A 14,834-nucleotide genomic window follows, 5' to 3' on the forward strand; every position below is an offset into this window, starting at 1 on the left:
GCCTACAGGAATTATAGTGACAGAAATTCCCTAACCATTGTAGTTGTGAGAACCAAAAAGTTGTTTTAGAAACAACCTATCCTCTAAGACTGAAGTCAGCCATAGCGTGAATCTTAAGTCAGTCAATGTTCATGTTTACATTTGTCGTCATCTTTTTGATGGCAGTGTATAGTATGATAGAATAACTGTAACCTATCCTTACATCTAATTTCTGGTTGGTTAAGTTCTATTCTTCCCAAAAGCAAGCACAAAGTGGAAAAAAAACTGAAGGTTTGGGTAGGTTTTCTGGTTTCTTTAATTGCATTCTCATTGGCAATTACTTTGCAAAACAGGAGGGACAAAGTACATCTCTAAAGCCTCCTACTCAAATGAGGAAAGCCCACCCAGCCACAAACCTGGGGGGCAGAGTTAAACCTAAGGAAAAGAGAAGGGGGGGGAAACCCCAAATTGTTTGGCTCCTAGACCAGTTGTTTATTTCACTCTCTAGCATTCAAAGAGATGTGGATCTACAAAAACTAGACACAAAGGCCTTTTACTTCTTTACAAACTACTCTGTCAATTATCAATGAAAGGAATTTACATGCCTTGCTTTTTATTCCAAATAAAGATTCCCACTTTAATAAGGGTGAAACAGCCATTAGGAATACACAGAAACACAATGCAATAAACATAATAACCAACACTGTTGGAGGAAGGGGCAGAGACAAAAACCCTGGAGAAGGAAATTTTTCTATAGTAACTACGTCAATAGTTGAACGAAAACAAGTAGGTTGCTTACTTCATTTATCAATGACAACAGTTTGTTCCTAAAAGCTCTGACCTGGTAGAAATGCCATTAAGATTATTCCTCCACTATCATTGTGCTGTCTCAAATCACAGCCTCCTCCTTTCAAAGTATCTCAGGATTTTGTAAACAAGAATATGGTCAAAATGCAATACAATGCGACTGAAATTTTGGAAAGCCAGGATGGAGAGCCTGAGTCACAATAGCTTGAGATCTTGGGTTACATTTAACCTCTTTTTCATCCACAAAGTACAAACAAAATACTTTTTGATATTAAATCTTTTTCATAAATCTATTAAATCTTCCCTCTGCATGAACTCTAGATTCCATTATATTAATTTTAGTAAGTTCTAAAAAATCTTCCATTTGATTAAAAAAAAAAAAGGCACAAAACAGGAACCAAATGAAAAAACCGTTAACTCTAACACAGGATCTGCCACTTGCTGTGTGATCTTAGGCAAGTTTGAAAAAAAATTTTTTAATCAAACGGATAAAAATACCTACATTTCATATCTCCAACCGTTATGTATATTCTGCAACTTTCAAATTTTTTTTTGTAAAGGCTTAAACACTTCCATACTTTTAGATGAAGAACTTCACACGAACAACTTAAAATATGTGGCAGAAATGACAAAAATCAAGTATGAGTGATGGAAGAATCAATGTATAAACAAACTTAATATCCTAATAAGGAACTAAGGAATCCAAAACATTTTTGTGATACTATAAAAGTTATTTATTCACTATACACAGAACATGTCCCCTATAAAATGTACAAGTAAATCACTAAAAAGTATAATCTGGTGAACATTTTCTCAATTACAGAACACACTAAATCAGTTGGGATAACAGCTCTCTGTCTGCCTCAAAATAATCTAATTATAGCACCCAGAGTCTCCTTTAGATCTAATGCAAAGTTACTTATTTTTGGGATTATTTCCTAATGTGTGTTTGAGGAGGCAGAGTTAACAATTTAATATAACTCTAGTATATTACAGTCACTGCACAATGAATCAGTTTATTACAGATTAAAACATCATTTTTTCATTATTTGTATTAATGGGATGCAAACAAATACTGGATACTTTTAAATGGCAGATAACCACAAAATGATCATTGATAGTATTCTGGGTTTTATAATTACATTAAGATATGAATGGTGTAAAATATCGTTACGAAAAATACACCTCAAAACAATGAGGCCATACTGTAATGATTGACTAGATTGTGCTCAGTAGGTATTTATTAAGTCAATTTCCTCTATTTTTCTCCCCGATTACCCAGGACAATTTTCGCCCACAGTAAGGGCTCAGTAAATAAATGTTTGCTGAATATACTGACTTAGGACAGAGGTGAGAAGAGATGGACCCTCTTAGCTAGATGTCAAGTATTCTAATGGGAATTTATCTGGAAAAGAGAGTGTAAGATGTAAACTGCACATGGCATACAAGTAAATAAACTCAGATGCCAACAAAGCAAACCATTAAGCAGAAAAACACTGGCACTGGAATAAACAAAGGCAAGATTTGCCAATAGCGAAAATGGAACTGACTTTAAGAGATAACCAAGAAAAAGTTTATATTGGACCATACCTTTTCTCACCCAATTCAGTTTGAGACAGACCAATAGAGGCACTGTAAGAGACTATGGCTGTCTTCCTTGATATTCAAACATCCTAGTTTCCAATAGTTTATTATGGACCTGTTACCCACGAATCAATATAAACCTATTCAGATTTAGGGATTAGTTTCCACAAGTACAAAGTTGAATTTCTTTTTATTTGTCCTAAAATGCTTACTTTCAAACTTGAAGGGACTTCAATTATTCCATGTAGTTTCGATAACATTCTTTTATCTTTTCAGACCAGAGTCAAAATATTCGTACAGTATTCATACTGCAGCACCTTCCACCCACCCTTTGGTCGCTTGAACTGCCCTTCTTTGGTTCTTTTTCCGCTTTCTCAGATCTTTCTTGAAGTGTAGTAAGCAGAACTGTACTGGGTATTCCAGCTGCAGTTTGGTCTTAAATAAAAGAAGGATGTTTGTCAGTTTGGTTTTCTTTATTCTTCTCTGTGGTATACAGGATTTTGTTAGTTGAACTGGATGTAGCAGCTTACTGGGCCAAATTTGCAAGAGAATAGTACAATAGTTCCCAGGTCTTTTCCCTGGGTTGTAAACTTAACAGCTCATACTCTATGTAGCACCTTTCCTTTCTCACTGAAGCATTATCTGTCATTTTTCTTCTTGCTTACTTGGCTTCAAAACAAAACAAAACAAAACAGAACAAAATGCAGAGAGATCTTAAGTAAAAAGAGAGGTGAAGTGTCAGTCCTCACTGCGTCTTGATATGATCTACTCTAATAGTGACAACAGTGCCAGACACACAGTGGATACTCCAGAACTGTGGAACTAAGTAGCCCAAAATTAAAGCACTGTGTAAGGATCCTCATCAACTATGAGCAGGATCCTATCCTGGGTTCAACTATAATTTAGTCCTTCTGAAGCTCATTAGGTAGGTCACTTTAGGAGTAACAAAAAGTTCGAAAGGAAACCATGTGAGTCATTTTAAGTGACACAAATAAAAAATAAAAATGAAATCATCAGGCCTTCTATTTCTGCACAAAGACTGAGAACAGTTTCAATGGGCTATCCACCTCCTCAATCTCTCTCTCTCTCTCAAATTACAGTCCATTGAAAAGAAAAAAAAGTCACGAAGGACCAGGCCTGGGCTCAAAGCTTTGATCTGCCTTTTTTACAGCCTTTTCTTTGTATCTCGATTTCCTTATCTACGATATGGGGTAAATCAATATCTTTCTCAAAGGGTTTTGTGAAAAATAAATGAGTTAACACAAAATTTTTAGTAGCGTGTCTGGCACATCATAAATGCTAAGTATCGGCTATCATTGTTGTCATTATAAGTAGCTAGAACTCAAACCATAAAACACCTAAATCAGTTCCCCAATGTGGTTATCACTTAATATACTAACTGCTCACTGACATTCAATGCAAACATATTTAAAATCAAGCCATTAATATAAGGCCCAACGCATCTTGTTTAGGACAAGGAAGAGCAGAATTATTGGTCCATTCAATAATGAAAATATAAACTTACAATTTAGCTGACTCAAATTTCATTTTAATACTTAATACTACCAATAATCTCTAAGTTATTTAACCCAAGGGGCTTAATAAGCAATCATGAAACAACTTTGACATTACATAAGGAATTTTTAAGTAGTATATAAAAGATGTACCTTTCTGGCAAGTTCTATCATTTCCAAAGTAAAAGTTAGTTGTGCCTAGTGCAACACTGTGATTAAAAATATTCCTAAATCTACAAAGGATTGTTTCCACTGTTATTTTAGAATCTCATTCAAAACTATAATAATTCCAGTTAATCATTATTTCCTTCATTTTGTTTTTATTATAGCATGTTTGCTTAATTTACAGCAAGCAGAAAATAAGCTGGGTCTTGTTTTGATCCAAACATTGATGTTTTAAAGGTTGTACACAATATTTGTTAAAAAGAACATATAAAAATACCTTTTTAGAAGCTTCTATAAGAAAGAAAATACAAAGTTTAACCCCACAACTTTCCTCTTTGCTAGAACTGCAAACTACTGCTACAGTTTTAAATAGACTTTTTGTTGTTTAAACTATACATCCAGGAAAATCTAAAAAATTAAAGAAACGTGCATATAAATGATTGCATAGCAGAACATGAACATTAACTGCAAACAGTAAAGAAATGAAAGTTAGAAATACTATCAAATATACAAAGGTTCTAGAATCAATCCTTTAAACACATTCCACAAACAGTATTTAAAAACCATCTTTTGTTCTTTACAGGCAAGGCCTATATTACTAAAACCAAAATCAAAAAAAGTAATCCTCTAAAAGGAATCGTTTCCCCACAATATTTACTTATACCTGCAAGCAAGCAATCTAAAATTTTAAAGATGCTAGCTTTTATTCTGAAATGAGACTGGACATGTCCCTTTTATTGTCCCCAAAAGATCTCTCAGAGAAATGCTAAAAATTATAAATGGTTAGGGTATTGGTTTTTTTTGTTGTTTTGTTTTGTTTTAGTCAGGTACTGCCAGGTACTACATTGATAATCAAACTCAAAGAGATGAGATTCCTACTGAAAATTCTTTTTCCAAAATATTTTAAATTTCATGGCACCACAGAATCACCTAGAGTGGGAGTGTTCTCCTTCAACTTGCCTCACATGAAATAAACTGAAGTGTGAAGAACAAGCCTCCTTCATAAAGTAGCAGGCAAATTTTGATACAAACGCACAGACCGAGTGCTAGAAGCATCAAAATTCAGTTTTACACTATGCATATGCATAAACAAAACCTACTTTGAAACAATTTACTTGCTGCTTTTTTTAACAGCAGTAAGAAAACTAAGCAAAACGACCAACAATGCTCCTTAAAGTTTAGAGTAACTACATGAGAGCATTTTTTTTTCCCTTGAAATTATTTCTGCCATCATTGTCCTGCTCAAATTTTAAGGTTTGAGTTCTTCCCGTGTTTATATGTTCCAACTCTTCATAGAAAACAGAAAAAAGCAGTGAAGGCTCCATGTTTCGGTCAAAACACTCAATCGTCCCCCAAATCCTACTTAACCCAGTTGGCATCATTCCCCAAGACAGTGGGGTTATTAACAAAAGAACTATTCCACGCTGTCATAAATTAACTATTATTATCACGGGCCTAAACATCTCAACAAGACAAAAAGGTCCACCCTGAACCTAAATGTGTCTGATCAGTCAGTGTTGTACTGTGGCTACAACTCACTTTTGTATCATTCTATCTTATTAGCAAGCTACATTTCTAGGTTAACAGTTCTACCAAATATGGATATGAAAGTTTATTTTTAATAAGACAATGTTGCAAATTATGGTCAACCAACATCTTTTCACCAATACTTCAAGCATAAAAAATGAGAATCTTTACAAAAATATACAGAGACACCACAAATTGGTAGCTGCCCATAACATTAAACAAACTGGACTCTTAAGAGTGGCTTCTCAACAGCATATCATTTTAATTATAACCATTTGCCTGGTACAGGGAAAACTGACAAGTGTTTTTTTAAGCATCATTGCAACATTGTATTCCTGATAATTTAAGTAAACCAAACTATGAGTAAATGAATGATACATGCCTAAAAATATCAAGGTTTATACTATCAGTGGCCACTGGACTTAGGACTAGTCCAAGACCTTGATCTAGATTTTGACCTAGACCTAGATTGTGATCTTGACTGAGATTTGGATCTAGGTGGTTCTTTTTTCCTTGATTCCTTTTCATATCTTGAGCCAGACTTATAATGTGTTTTGGAATCTGTTTTAGAGGTGCCTCTAGTTTTGGTGTGAGATGCAGACCTAGAACGTGATTTAGCCTTCATTTCTTTCTTGGGCTGGGACTTGGACCGTGATCTTGAATTGGATTTAGATCTTGAAAAAGATCGATTTCGGTGTTTGAATCTTTCAAAACAGAGGAGAGATACAATTAGAGTAAAAATTAGATTCTATGTTAATCAAATTTGTTATTTTTAGAGCAAAAGTTCACTCTGAAATTGAAAAACGTAGAAGTCGTTTTCAAAGCAAAGTTATTTACCTATCATTGTCGGAATGGCTTCTGCTACGCCGTGGTCTTCCAGCCGGTCTACTGCTAAAAAGTACATCAGAAAAAGCAAACAGTGACAAATGTCTATTTACACTCTTCTCAAGTTTCTAATTAAAAAAACTGAACCATAAAACTTTTAAAATAAAGCACTAAAATAATTTTAGTCTCAATGAAGCATACAATGTATATAATTAAAGTGTACAAAAAGATAAAAAAAATTAAAAGCTAACAAATCTTTTCTGACAGATTACTGTACTACACATCAAACTTACTTTCTAGGACTATAAGATCTTCTATAGTTGTAATCAAAGGACCGGCTTCTTGATCTTCTTCTTTCATAACTTCGGCTTCTAGAACGTCTGTATCTGTCATAATCATCATAGCGTGAAGAACTGTACACATTCCTCCCTTCCTTGGCTTTCATTTGATTTGGAGCTACGAAATACACAGAACGGAGATTTAGAAAACAGAGATATTTGAAACCTAACCTAGTATTTTAAGTCTTCAAATTATAGGGAAAATGTCTGCATTCTCTTCTCTTATACCCCCAATCTGTGTCAAGGTTAAATGTGAGACTATTAATCTTGGAAAAGGTATTTGTTTCCAAGGAAGTCTATAAGAATACTGTTTTAGGGTTAAAAATGATACTCTCAAATATCTTCCCAACTATTTTCTTTCAGAGACCTTTCACCACCTAGCTTGTCTAAAAATATGCCAACTGGGGCGCCTGGGTGGCTCAGTCGGTTAAGCAGCCGACTTCGGCTCAGGTCATGATCTCCGGGTTTGTGAGTTCGAGCCCCGCGTCGGGCTCTGTGCTGACGGCTCAGAGCCTGGAGCCTGTTTCAGATTCTGTGTCTCCCTCTCTCTGTCCCTCCCCCGTTCATGCTCTGTCTCTCTCTGTCTCAAAAACAAATAAACGTTAAAAAAATAAAATAAAATAAAAATATGCCAACTATTTCAACATTGAGGAAATTTACCATATTTAAAAGTTTTTTTTTTTTTCAACGTTTTTTATTTATTTTTGGGACAGAGAGAGACAGAGCATGAACGGGGGAGGGGCAGAGAGAGAGAGGGAGACACAGAATCGGAAGCAGGCTCCAGGCTCCGAGCCATCAGCCCAGAGCCCGCCGCGGGGCTCTAACTCCCGGACCGCGAGATCGTGACCTGGCTGAAGTCGGACGCTTAACCGACTGCGCCACCCAGGCGCCCCGAAATTTACCATATTAAAAAAAAATTCCAAATTAAAATACAAAATGACTTTGAACCATATACTAATTTGGAATTATTTTGCATGTTTTTCATTTATTAGAAACACAATTAACAACGACAAAATACTTATTGGTAACCTATGGACAATGCTTTAGCATCAAAATGCAGTAACATATGGATATAGGGTTCTGAGATCACAACAAAAGTAGAAAAGAGTGAACGTTTATTGGATGCCTTAGACCCACCCACACCCCTGGACAGTCCTCAAATTCCTATGTTATCTCATTCAATTCTATGAAACGGATACTAAATGCATACGTGCGTTTAAGTAAATAACACAGTGAATACTGAAGGACCCATCACCCAACCCGAGACAGAGAATTATAGCCTGTGTCTGAGCGCTCCTCTCTTCAGCAGCTATTTTCACCTCTAACTTAAAACAATTTTTTTTTCAACGTTTATTTGGGGGGGTGGGGGCGGCGCAGAGAGCCCCAAAGTCAAAGTCAGACACTTAACCGACTGAGCCACCCAGGCACCTTCATCTCTTTTACTATCTTGCCTAAGGTAACAAAATAATTGAGCCAAAATTTAAACCCTGGTCTACCTGACTCTGAAGCCTGTACTCCAGCCTCATTAGCATGCAGCTAACACCTAGTACATGCCTGCATAATAAAACCACATACTAATATAAAACGGATTCTAGTAATTCCGTAATCATCTGTTTAGTTCTATCTGTTCATTTCCACAGCCACACACCTACACAAATACCCAATTATACCAGGGTGCCGGTATATCAGTCGGTTAAGTGTCCGACTTCGGCTCAGGTCATGATTTCATGGTTCATAGGTTCAAGCCCCACAACAGGCTTTGAGCTGTCAGCACAGATGACACACAGCCTGTTTCTGATTCTGTGTCTCCCTCTCTCTCTGCCCCTACCCTGCTTGTGCTCTCTTTGTTACAAAAATAAAATTAACATTAAAAAAAAATAAATAAAACAAACAACAATACCCAATTATACCTTGAAAATCTGTATGAAGAGAAATGGCTGAAAAGACCTAATACTTTCCAAATTATTTCCCTTTTAATTCCATCCCCAGAATATTAACCATGCCAGAGTCCAATTTCTGTCATTCTGATTTTCACATTCTACCTTTCTGCAAAGTATCTGAGTTACTCTATCAAGATCTTTTTAGATTTTAAATAAGACAAATTGCAAATACTTCCAATAAGAAACATCAAAGCACTGTTTTAAAAATGACGTATTATACGTATAATAGGCATAAGGGTACTTACTCTTCCGATCCCCCTGTGCAAACTGTATTTCAATTTGGCGTCCACAAATCCATTTTCTGTCCAAATTATGTAAAGCGTCTTCGGCATCACGTACATCCTCAAATGTGCTAAATGTTAAGGGGCTTGGGAAGTTTTGCATACTTTGATAACGAGTGAACATTCAGTTGGTAAGTCTGGAATATTTCACAATCTCTCAACATTATTCTAGAAAATCATCCAGATCTCACTTAACTTAGGTTGGTTAATTCAGCTACAGATACTTGACAGCATTAAAGCACTTGTGATTTCCTACAGCATACATTTGAAAACACATGTGAATATATAAAATTATTAAAATAAGATCTGTTATAGCTGAACTACCAAGTAATCCTATCAAAAAATTTTCCTGAGTTTTAAGTTTTAGAAAACAAAAAAGAAAAACAAATGTCACTTCTGTTGTATGCTAAAACAAAAATTTCTTAAAATAAAACCAAAACTGCTTTTCATGTTTTTGTTTCAAAGAAAAAAAGAAAATGCCAATAGTTCTTGTGTAAGCAAGCATAATATACCTTACCTTACAAAAGAATTAACTTCAAATTTATTTTGCTGTTTTTCTCAGATATATCTAACACTATTATTTCACATAGCTGTCTCCCTTATACTATACAGGAAAGATTGGTATGCTATCCATTTGAGGATACCAAGATAGAATCAATCAATCAATCGTCAAGACATCGCTACACCAAAAGCATATTACACCCATGCAAAGACTATAAAAGCATGCGGTCAAGAAATAACAGACCATTTCTAAAGATTCCTGGACTGAAAAGCCCTAACCATAATACTAGACATATAGCTTACTGCAAAGAAGTGAATTTGGGACTGGTTTTCAACCTGAGAAACTTCAAGGTAACATTTATAAACCTGACCCAGGAACTGCTGGTACCCTGACTGGAGAAGCTGCCTTGCCCTCTTCCCTGTCAGCAATAGTACTATGACAACTCTTGGCTTTACAAAGTAATTCTGTCCAAATTTAGCTCCTTTCCTAAAACCACCATTCTGACGGAAGCCAAGCAAATCAGAGCAGTGTTTGATATAAAAGCTCTGGAAAGGGACCTAGGTTAAGTTGGAGTGCAGATTTTCATTCTATCCTAAAAATTACTATTCTAACGTGTCCATTTATATTTCTCAAACTTGAGAGACAAAGAGTGTAGATCTTAGGCTGATTAAAAAACAGTGCTGATGAGACATACTCTCTCCAAGACTGATACTAATATCTGTTTATTTCAAGTACTAAAACGTCTACCTCACCAGATTTCCTATTTTTCATTCTGAAAGAAATTAAGGACCATTGCCCGTTCCCAGGTCTCTCTTCCCGAATATATTATGTATATGTTAAAGGAGGAGAGGTTTTCCCAAGTCTAAGTCATAGGACTTTCAACAAAAAACGAAAAAGGTTGATAGGGAGTTCAGAACCTTGAGTACTATTATAATTCAACACCTGTCAAGGTTAATGCATTTGGGCTCTAAAATATTAAAAAGAGTAAGCTGGCTTAACATGTATACCACTTTATTTATTATCCCAAGATGCAGAATACAATTAGTTTCTAAAGGATAAAATTAAAAGGTGTAAAAATTATTGAGAGTAAATCTAAATCATTCTTTGGGTCTACCCGCAAAAACAGAATCCTGAGCTGAATCAACCATGGCAAAGTTTTACTATATACAAAAGAGAAGCCTAATTGGGAAGTGTCAAATATCACTCTGATGCTAGTTATGGAGAAATCTGTACTTGGGATCTTTCCAAAATCCTGAGACCTACTTCTTTTTAACTATTTTAAGACCATAGAAAGACTTTGTGTATATAAAATACATGATCCTCCTTTAGATGACAACTCTCGTCTAGCTCAAGTATCACATACTCTTGAGGCAAACTAGTGTTGATCCTAGTTCCCAGGCCACCCCAAACCAAGTAAAAGCAGGTCAGCATTGTAAGCCAGAAAGCATCGCCTTTTAAAAATAGACAAACAAACAAAAAACCAAGCCAAATATAGCTCTTATCCTCTCTGTAACAGAACTTTGCAACCAATCCCCCCAACTGTCCTTGATCATTAGCTTTGTAGAAACAGCAGCTTTCAGCATTTCCCCAAGTCTCACTAGGGCCCCTGCTAAGTTTCAAGAGACCCAATGAATTTAACAGGAAGAACTTTTCCTAGTCTGACACCCACAGCCCAAACCCTTGCTGTCTCACTGAAGGAAGTAATGTCACCTAAAACTCTGGGTCAGGGCATGACTTCCCATAGGTCCTGATTAGGTACCTATAGCAGGGATAAGGCCTTCTGCAATCCACTCAGAGCCAACTGATCCTATGTGCTAAAGCAGTGCAGGACCAGCAGACTTCACAGAGCTAAGTTTAGAAGTCAAGAATATGTGTGTGCCCATAGCAGCCACTTTAAAATCTCTAAACAGGTAGTATCTCCAGTGGATTTGACCTTACAAGACCACCAGAGTTGTTTCTAAGGAGGTCCCAGTGCAAGCACCTGTCTCCCTTTAAGCACGGCTCTGTGGAGTTAGCCTGACCCTAGAACCTCATGCTACTCCAAAGAGCATTGCCTATTACCCTATGGCATCTGACCATATGGCCCAAAACAAAAATATGCTGAATTTAAGCTTAACAACATTACATCCTGATACACTTTAACTTGACAATCTAAGAGAAAGTGCATTTATACAAGACCACAATCACAACATCAAAGGCCCACATAAATCAAGTTACAGGTTTTGTCACTAGACCAAACCAGAATAGTTTTGAAAATTAACTGCTTACAAACATTAAAAAAAAAAAAAAAAAAAAAAAAAAAAAAAGGAAAATAGTTATTCTGTAGGATACATCAGGTATGACTCCTTTAATCTTGGCCATCATTCAACTTCATCTTGACCTTTAACTCTTTAAGTGCTTGTCAGAAGGACTTGTCATGAGATGCTTGGCCAAATATGACAGATGGCTTTATCTTTAACTTTGAAAAACAACCTTTTCCCCCTTTTGTAGATAAAGCGAGGCTTTGTCTCCCATTAGGCTTGTCCTTCTTCCAGCTTTTCTTTATTTTTTCTTTTCCCAAACTCTCCCTTCTCTTCAAGCCTGATCCTTAAGAGGTCTTTGGCTTGTCTACTTGCCTTAAGTGTTGAATTCTACTCTAAAGGTTCTTTCATGCTTTCTCTTTGGGGTCGCCATAACTGTACAGCTTTACATTCTCTGAGGTAACAACAGAGGACAGCAAATTAGGGGACAATATTAAAGAAGTTTACCTCATTGTTATACAATTTGTTTTTGATCAAGTGATTCAAATTAACAGACAATACCAAACTTTAATTGCTAAGCACAAGAACATATTAACTTTTGACTTACATTAAAGGTGGTAGCAACCAGAGTGTATTCAAATTTAAATCACATATTATAATCATTGATTTGAGTTTCAGCAGCATGAATGGGAATTTAAATATCTTATTATTTTTGGATTAACTTTAAGAAATAATTAACACCAATGTGTGAGTCATAATTAATTTTCAAAAATTTGAAGACAAAACATTTATTATTAGAGGACAAAAGTAAACTACTTTTTAGATGTTACCTCTTACATAAACTTGAATTTCAAACTTCAACACCCCTCACTAATCAGCCATCTGAAGAAAGGATATTGAACATAAGCAAATCCTCTTGGACGACGCGTGTAGAAATCAAGTGGAACATACACATCAACTATAGGACCATAACGACCAAATTCTCGTCGTAAATCTTCGGACCTAAAACATCATAAAAAGACCCCCAATTTTTATGTTCACTCCCTTAAAAGAATGTCTCTGTAAGAAATAGATAACTTTCTGTAATCTGTCATTTAACGAAAGGGACTGTGATGTATCCCTGGGTTACCTGAAACAGACAAGCTTTCTAAGTCTCAACATCAAGAGCCAACTTTAAGAACGTGCAAAAAACAAAGGAAAGCTAAGATCCAAGATTCTGGAAGATAATGCAGTTTGTAATAAAACCCATTACTATTTTACATTATAACAGGAAAACACATCTAAGGAAACTTGGTCACAGTTTACCTACTGTTTCTAACCACATCTTTTAATTTTTCGTAGAGGGTACAGTAACATTAGGTTGTATTAAGTATTAGTGTTTTTTTTTCTAACACTATCAAACTAACATTAGTAGTCTGAAAAATACCAATCACTTTCATCCCCAAAATTATAGAGACAGGGTTAGACACTTAATAGGAGGTAGACAAAAGTTGGAAAAATAAAAGGCACAAAAATATATGTAACTCCTTAAATAATAAAGGTCAAAATGACCTAAGGAGGAATTTTTCTGGACGCTAGAATACTGCTTACTTTCCTACTTAAAGTTAGGACAGAATAATGTAAATCACAAGGCTACCAAAATAAAACTGACTTTTGGGGGTGGGGGTGGGGGGGTGTCAGAGTGATTGTGAAAACGCAGTCTCTCCTTGTGGTAAGATCTGTTCCAAAAAATTCTGACGGCAACTACAAGCAATTAAGGGAATTGGTGAGAACAAAGGCACGGACTGGATTAATCCAACTTAGCTTATCAAGGCCCAAATGGTAGATGCTTCCTAAACCTCACTTCTCGAAGGGTGACCAGTTATATTTCCGGGAAATGAGAAGAGCTAGTTCGCAGGGTCTACTGGAATAATTTTACCTCCCAATTTTCGACATTCTCTTTCTCTAAACATCTCCAACGTTTTAAAAAATCACAAACGTAACACGACAAAAAAGGGGTAGCGAATGCTTCGCCATAACGCCCCTCCCCCGATCCCGTTATTTCGCTGCGATTTTTTAACTACGGGAAAAAAAAAAAATCTCTGGGCCGAGGGGGCGTGTACCCCAAGGAACGTGAACTTCAAATCCATGGGGAGCGGATGTTCGGCCGCGGCGGGGGCTGGACGCGCCGAGAGGAAGCGGGGAGGAAGAGAGGCCGAGCTGCGGAGGGGGAGGGGCACCGAACTCGCGCCACGCGGTCCGCGTTCCCGGCGGCTGCCTGGGAGGACCAGGGGCGCCGCCCTCGCTCCCACGAGGCGGTTGAGCCGGCGACGCGGCCTAGTTGGGCCCGAAAGCCCGCGCGGGACCCGCCATCTTCGCGCTTCCCCTCCCCCGGCTCAGCGCGCCGCCGCCGCCGCACGGGTCCTCCCCAAGCGCCTGCGGCCTCCCGGGCTAGGCCCAGAGTACCTCCTCGTACATACCTGGTATCGTCGGCCACGTTCCTTACGAACAGAGACGTGTTGGGGGGGCGCAGGTAGCGGGACATGACGGCGACGTGAGTCTCGGCAGGGGCACTAACGGGCTCACTAAACCGTCCGCGGATCCGGCGGCGGATCCTCAGACGCTCAGCCAGAGGGCTCCGCTACGAAACCTCCTCTTCTCGCGAGACTTCACTCCCGCCTCCACCCCCCTCCTACCTGGGCGCAACGCCTGGACCGGCAACGGTTCTTTCCCGCGAGATCACCCGACGTACGCCTGCGCAGGCGGGCGGCTAGGGTACGTGCGGCAGCCTCGGTCTCATTCATTGGCTTCTTGAGCTGTGTCTTTCCCCTCCCCCAAGCCCGCTCTTTCTTTCTTTGGTGCTTTATTTTCCCGCCCTTTTCTGCCTTGCAGCGGTTTTTCCTTTCCTTCCTCTCTCCACCCCAAGTCAGGAAACAGACGTTTTAACCCCTACGCCAAACTTTACAGTTATTGCCAACTTAGACGGAGTTTTAAACCTTAGCCTTGAGAGAGACTGCCATACGGTTTCCTGTCTGGTCCAAGTAATGCCCTGGCTTTTATAAGATTGCTGATCAGCCGCTCGTATTGAGTATGAAAGGGAAGGAAGTGTGTGTCCTTGAGAGGAGGTGGGCCTGCCTCTCCAGGGCTTTCAGC

General features: G+C 37.8%; 1 protein-coding gene across 6 annotated transcripts; it reads right to left on the bottom strand.

Annotated features, from left to right (window-relative positions):
* Positions 1 to 572: 572 nt before the first annotated feature.
* Positions 573 to 14,337, bottom strand: SRSF10 (serine and arginine rich splicing factor 10). Of its 6 annotated transcripts, XM_030327023.1 has the most exons (7): positions 14,162 to 14,335; positions 12,600 to 12,704; positions 8,925 to 9,028; positions 6,695 to 6,857; positions 6,414 to 6,467; positions 6,179 to 6,280; positions 573 to 2,805 (listed from the first exon to the last, which is right to left on the bottom strand). In XM_030327023.1, the coding sequence occupies exons 1-7, from the start codon at positions 14,224 to 14,226 to the stop codon at positions 2,745 to 2,747; spliced, it is 654 nt and encodes a 217-aa protein (XP_030182883.1). In that variant the 5' UTR covers positions 14,227 to 14,335; the 3' UTR covers positions 573 to 2,744. The 6 variants fall into 6 exon arrangements, with proteins under 6 accessions (XP_030182883.1, XP_030182881.1, XP_030182880.1 ...); XM_030327021.1 differs by lacking the exon at positions 6,179 to 6,280 and having other exon boundaries at positions 6,414 to 6,464; XM_030327020.1 differs by lacking the exon at positions 6,179 to 6,280 and having other exon boundaries at positions 14,162 to 14,334.
* Between the last annotated feature and the right edge of the window lie 497 nt (positions 14,338 to 14,834).

The sequence above is a fragment of the Lynx canadensis genome, chromosome C1, assembly GCF_007474595.2.
Source record: "Lynx canadensis isolate LIC74 chromosome C1, mLynCan4.pri.v2, whole genome shotgun sequence".
Lineage (NCBI taxonomy): Eukaryota > Metazoa > Chordata > Mammalia > Carnivora > Felidae > Lynx > Lynx canadensis.